Genomic DNA, 6224 nt, shown 5'->3' with positions numbered 1-6224 from the left:
TCTTGCCCGTCTCTTTCATGTTTGTTTTTACCTGTAAGCTTACAAATATATCAATAACTTTAAATCTTTTCTTTCCGAAAAAAATTGCATTCTTTTCTTTCTGTCGTTTTCTCTCCCAATAATAAATAATTGATTTCTTTTTTAAAAAATTTGGTGGTTCTCGTATGTATCTCCTTCATCCTTAATTTTTTCCCAAATGCTGAACTCAAGACTGTGATCAGAACATTCTCATCTGTGCTAACTTGAGGTTGATTCAACAGTGGAGAAAAACACAATTAAATCTTCAAACTTCTTGCTCGAATTTAGTGAATGTTCAAGAATGACATCCAATGATTTTGCCCTAACCGATTTTAGCAACCTTTTCAATAGTCTGTCATTGGGATCCTGCACTAATGCCAACACTACATGAAGATTTAACTTATTGCTGTACAAAATGTCTTGGCTACCATTTGTGTACATAGGCAGAGATCTCAGTGTCCCTCATGATTTTAGTACTTTATCCTTACTATATATGATGAGAATTCCGTGCGACTGACTTCTATAAATAGTTCAGTGATCTCATGTGAGATCACATTGAGGAAGAAACTGGAAGTGCCAACACATTTCTATCGTAAAGAAGTTGAACTTTACGTCCTGAAAAATCATGAATTTAAGAGAAATTCCAATACTCTGAGAAAGGAGGACTTCAAATCCTATTTTACAAATCTTTGAATATTAGGAATCTTTGCCAACTTTCATTAGAGGGAAGGTGGGTACTCCTCTTCCAGATTTTTTTTTAAAAAAAATGCATCGCGTCCGATTTTCTCTCTCCTCTTCTCTCTTAGCTTAAAGTGGTCTCGGATGGCAAGATCCAATCCCACAATGTGGATATCTGTTGTAGGGTAGGAGGAATACTAGTACCTGAGGTTCCAACTTCACAATAGCTACTGTAAAAGTAGACTTGAAAAAAAATATTCTTCCTTCCAAGTGAATCTCAGCAAGTTTCCAGATTATAAATCATTTGTGATAGCTTCCTGTTGGCATAGATATTGTTGCTCCCAAAAAAGAAAAAGATATTTTTCGGTTATGATAACTTCTATTGACCCTAAATTTCCTAAGATCTTGCAAAGCATTAGTCCCATTTCAGGAAAGATACACATGGGGCCAATCTGATCCCACAATTATACCAAAAAAATTTCAGTGTCAGCATTCACAATGAACTTCTAAAATGCATGACATTGAATCATTCCAAACGGACGAAATGGGCATCAAATGACACAGATGTGCATATGTTTGCTTGTATGGGCACAAGAATCTAGTGCTTAAATAACTCTTATGTGATAGTGGTGCATTCATCGGCTGCGCAACTCGGACTACTCGGAGGGGAATTGCGGAGTCGATGGATTCTCCACCGACAGGAAAAAAGACAGGATTCCAATGATCAGAAGAACTAGTGCATGATACCCCAATGTCAGAAGTAGTGCTAAATTCAGAGTCTACAATGGCATATGGTTCCCTTTTCCTCTACTAGAGATTGTAAGAATAGCACTTTGAGATTCTTTACATGCATTGGAACCGAGAGCAAGGGAGACAAAAGAGTGTGTAGGTTTGGTTCTTCAGCTCTTCACCCATTTTCCCTCTTTTAATGAGACTCAAAACTTTACACTAGTGTACTCCTTCGGGAACTGCAAGGTGGCAGCCATAGAGATCATTAGAGGGTGGGTGACATATTAATCCGATGGGTTCCTAAGGAGCTAATGATTTGGTGGGCCTTTGGCATGTCGATTGGTGTTTCTGGTTGTAGTGGGGGATCTCTATCTGCTGCAACTTGAGTACAACTCAACCCCCTACCATAAGGCTCTAAACTTTATTTCCCTTTCAGAAATAATTCATAGAGATCGCAGTATCTTTTAGTGCACTGTCATGCTTTCACATTAATTCGTATGAAATAATTGATGTTGTCCAGCTGCAAAACAAGTTTCACTGCTCGAGTCTTGTAAGATTTGCCGTGGAAATTAACCAGCCTTTTCAGATGTGGACAGGGTGAAGGTAAAACAGTCCCAGATTCAAAGCTGAAGACGAGCAAGCAAGTACAGGGAAAAAAAAGCACAGAAGCCCATGTTTTCTCCAGTATGTTGGTTAGTGGGAGGGAGAAAGGGATAGGTCTATGGAAGAGAGGGATCACTGAGAAAACCAGAAATATAGCAGCCAAAAAGAAGGTACTGTTCGCATTGAAGTAAAGATTTGAAATTGCTGTACAAAGTTCCCAAAAGTGAAAAAAGCCTCATCATCTTCAACTGTTCTCTGTACAAGAGGCCCATTCTTTGTCCAAAACTTGGGCTCCATTGAGAGAGGGCTCTGCACTTTGTCTATTTTACACTACTCTACAATCAGTCTCACCAGCAAGAGAAAGGAGGAGAGGAAACAAAATTAGCAGGAGCTGAACAAAGATAAGTAGGGGGAAAAGAAGGGGATGTCATCAGATCTGAGACATGCATCTCCTATGGCAAGCAGTGAGCCTCTTTGTTGGCTTTGTTTCCTCTTTCCAGACCCTGCCAATGTCCTTTGCTATCCTCACAGCATCTGAGGAAGCACCAGAGAGCCCTCTCCTTGTGAATCCAACAGCATAGAGCCCTGAGTACCCCTTCCACCCATTTGGAAATGGCACTTTTGGGAATCCATCTTTAGAGAAGAAATCAGTTCCCTGCAAAGATAAAACCCAAAAGTAGATGACTCTCCCTGCTCTTCAAAAGTATACATACAGAAATAATAGCAAGGCACATACTTCAGTCTTTACAAGACAACCTTAAAACCTCCAAATTAGTCCAATGCCCAACTGTCACTAGCTATTTCCTCAGGGTGGGATGGAACCATGACCACCAAACTGTGCCAAAAGTCTTCAGGGTTTCCAAACATTTGTCAGAAAAGAACAATATCTGCTCATCTCTCATATTTTCCTATCTTAACTTCATGGAGACCCATGTGAGGAGCCCCATAACTCCAGTTTTGAGTCAAGTCTGACCTCTTCTTAGAAAACATAACATAAAATTGAGAACTATGAGGCATCTAACTACTTTTAACTGTCAAATTTAAACAAACAGTGTAGAACATGGGGAAGAACATGCTTAGTTTTGAATGAAAGAAATCTTCTATTCTAGATTCAATATATATATATAGATATATATATTGGCAAAGGCTCAAGAAGAGCTACCCTCCCTCATAAAACCAAGGATTAAGAAGAAGAAGAAGATGGCAAACAGCCTAATACCTGAAGCCATTGAGGAACATTGCTTCGGTATCCAGTAGCGAAGATAACTGAATCGACATCGAGGATCTGGCCATCAACAAGCTCAACTTTTCCTGGCATGAACCTCTTGATCCCAGGAACCACCTTTATATCGCCAGACCTTATCTTGCTCAGAGTGCCGATATCCAAGACAGGGGTCCTCCCCTGTGTGTTCTTGAGCTCCAGAGGACCAGTGGAAGGCCTCTTCAAGCCATACTTCTCTACGTTCCCAAGAACCAGCCATGCTAACGCCAGTAGAATCTTGTCCACCAGCCAGAGCGGCAGCCAGTTCAGTAGGAAAACAGCCAGCTCGAACGTCGATTTTCCCATAACCTGTCTTGGCAGCACATGAACCTGTTAAATAAACCAGAGCTGCATTAGAAAAACAGAGGATTTGGTTCTGGAAAATAAAAATAAAAATGTCTGAATTTTTGTCTTCGAGCCGTGATCACTCACCGAGTCACGAACAACCATCGATGGGAAGGCATCATGGTCACAGAGATCGAGACAGACCTCCATGCCGGAGTTGCCACATCCGACCACCAATACCCGCTTCCCCCGGTAGACGTCGCCGGACTTGTAGTCGCAGATATGCATGACATCGCCGCCAAACTGTGCCAGTCCCTCCATCTCAGGGACCACCTTCTCAGCATTCTCCCCAGTGGCCACCACCAGCCACCGGCCAATGTACTCCACCTCGGCGTTCCGGTTTCCGGCCTCAGCGCCGGTACCGACGGTCCTCACACACCACAACCCGCATGTCTCATCGTACCTCGCGGACTGCACCGACTGGTTGAATCTCGGGTTGATCTTAAAGTGCTTAGCATATGACTCCAAGTAGCCTATAAACTGCTGCTTGCAGGGGTACTCGGGGTACTCCTCAGGGAAGGGGAGCTTCGGCAGCTGGCAGAATTGCTTGGGGAGGTGGAGCTTCAGCCGGTCGTAGGTTCGCTTCTGCCAGAGGGAGGCAATGCAGTCGGCCCGCTCGAGGATCACGAAAGGAACACCCTGCTCCTTCAGGCATGCACCCACCGCCAAGCCGGACGGGCCGGCTCCGACGATGATCGGGCCGTTCACCCACACACACCGTCGAGAGAAGAAATCGAATCGATCGGACATGCTTCCGGCCATGTTCGAATGGATGCGTGCTCGGCTCGGTTGGTTGGCTGGCTGGTTTGTAGAGAGTGGTTGGGAAGAATATGGTCGAGTCTGTGAACAGAGAAGGTGAAAGTTTGGGAGTACCTGTTGCCAATGGAGTTGGTTTGTGGAGATAGGAATGAGGATAGGAAGGAGTTAGGGGAGTAGGAAAGTGACAGAGATAGGGAGAGAAATGGAGATAGAGGTAGGAGGCAAGGCAAGTGTTTGTTGTAGTAAAGATGGGAAGGATGAGAGGATGGGGTGGGGTGCTTAAATAGGTGGGGATGGCAATGAGAGCTGCATGTGCTGGGAGTGAAGATGGTGCTCTTGAGGTTCTCAAATAATAAGCCTGGCCGCCTCCTCTCTTTGTTTAATGTTTAATTTAATGAATGCTTTAAAATAATATATCTAGCACAAGATTTTCGATATATTCTGCCAAAAATTTTCCAAGATCGCAAGATCTGAGGAGGGGTGTTGCTTATTCCTTCTCGGAATTTATCTAGCTTATTGAATTTCTGCAGATGTTTCATATTACTTTTGCTGCTTATGGCACAGAGTAGGAACAGTTGGTGATCAAATGGTACATCGCTAGCAATCATACTCATTCCACGATTCACTCAAATATAGGAAGAAAACATTTAGTGCAAATCTATGTGGATAATACTACGATGTGCCATGCATTGAGCTGCTGAAAACTGCTGAGTGAGAGACGCTCTTATTATGTGTCAGTAGCTCTTCGGTCGATCGCTTTCGGATGGTCAGATGGAATGATAAGAGTTTAAAATTTATCCAGCCCAAACATGCTAGTGGAAGAGGATGATTGGGTTGGGGTGGAATGACCCACTTCCTATTGCATTCAGGTCGCTGTTTATAGCCCAATCTTTCCTCCACCAAGGCCACAAGTTCTTGCCTCTTCCTTCACTTGCTGTCGTCGTTAACTTGTTTGTTGCTGTTCCAAAGTCATCATGCAGTAATGAGATCTTAACTACCACGCGTGGGATGGTTTCCCCTCCCTTTCACCTCAAAAAATGAGATAATGCGACTGCTCTCCACTTGCTATATGCATCACCAAACAGATTGTTTAGGCTCTGTATCTGATGCGCCTCATTGGACTAGCATCTTCTCACTTCTCCTGCTTCTGGCCATGGCTCTGATCGGTTAAAAGCGATGTAACGTAAACGATGGTAATCTACTGCTTTTATGATAAATATCTTAGATTGCAAGTCCCTAGTTGAAGAAAACCATTAAGAGATGAAAGGGAAAGCTATGTTTGTGGATTTGTCGTAGCTGTTATTACTGCATATATAATTCTAGGCCTTTTTGGTCACTTGGTTCTGCAATTCCTTACATGCCCTCTCTGCTCAAACTTCAGTTTTATGTATTATTTGTTTAATTCTGGTATCCAACTTCAAATAATAACTTGTGTACCATTGACAACCTGAATTACCAAATCTTCGAATTAATTTTTGCACCTATTATGACAAAACCAGATACCCCAGTCAAGTTTTGTACTAGCTACAAACTGGATCAACAATTCTCCTTCAATCAGATATGTAACATTTTCCAGCTCAACCATCAAGCATGGAGAATTAAGCTGAGAAGATTATATGGTGAACTAGTTATCAAGAACATTAATGGCAGTGCTCGATGTTGCTCATCAAAACCCTCTACAAAGCTTGCATTATTATCACAGCATGTCCCTTATCATGGTTGAGCTCTATGAGTAGTTACAGAGTGGTTCTTGAGTGTAGTGGAAGAAATTATACGCCGACAAATGATCCCTCAACAGAAATATAATAGAAGTGAGAGCCAGCTCAATGAA

The 6224-nt window shown here is 42.6% G+C and overlaps 1 protein-coding gene across 1 annotated transcript; it reads right to left on the bottom strand.

The window, feature by feature from the left end:
* Nucleotides 1-2181: 2181 nt before the first annotated feature.
* LOC103720156 (putative indole-3-pyruvate monooxygenase YUCCA5) lies at nt 2182-4716 on the bottom strand. The gene is made up of 3 exons (XM_008809744.6): nt 3722-4716; nt 3248-3619; nt 2182-2683 (listed from the first exon to the last, which is right to left on the bottom strand). Exons 1-3 carry the CDS (start codon nt 4394-4396, stop codon nt 2459-2461), a joined length of 1272 nt encoding a protein of 423 aa, XP_008807966.4. The 5' UTR covers nt 4397-4716; the 3' UTR covers nt 2182-2458.
* Nucleotides 4717-6224: the final 1508 nt, after the last annotated feature.

The sequence above is a fragment of the Phoenix dactylifera genome, chromosome 3, assembly GCF_051530095.1.
Source record: "Phoenix dactylifera cultivar Ajwa chromosome 3, Ajwa_hap1_PhDact_Kaust_v1.1, whole genome shotgun sequence".
NCBI lineage: Eukaryota > Viridiplantae > Streptophyta > Magnoliopsida > Arecales > Arecaceae > Phoenix > Phoenix dactylifera.
This window is presented reverse-complemented; position numbering and strand designations above follow the sequence as displayed.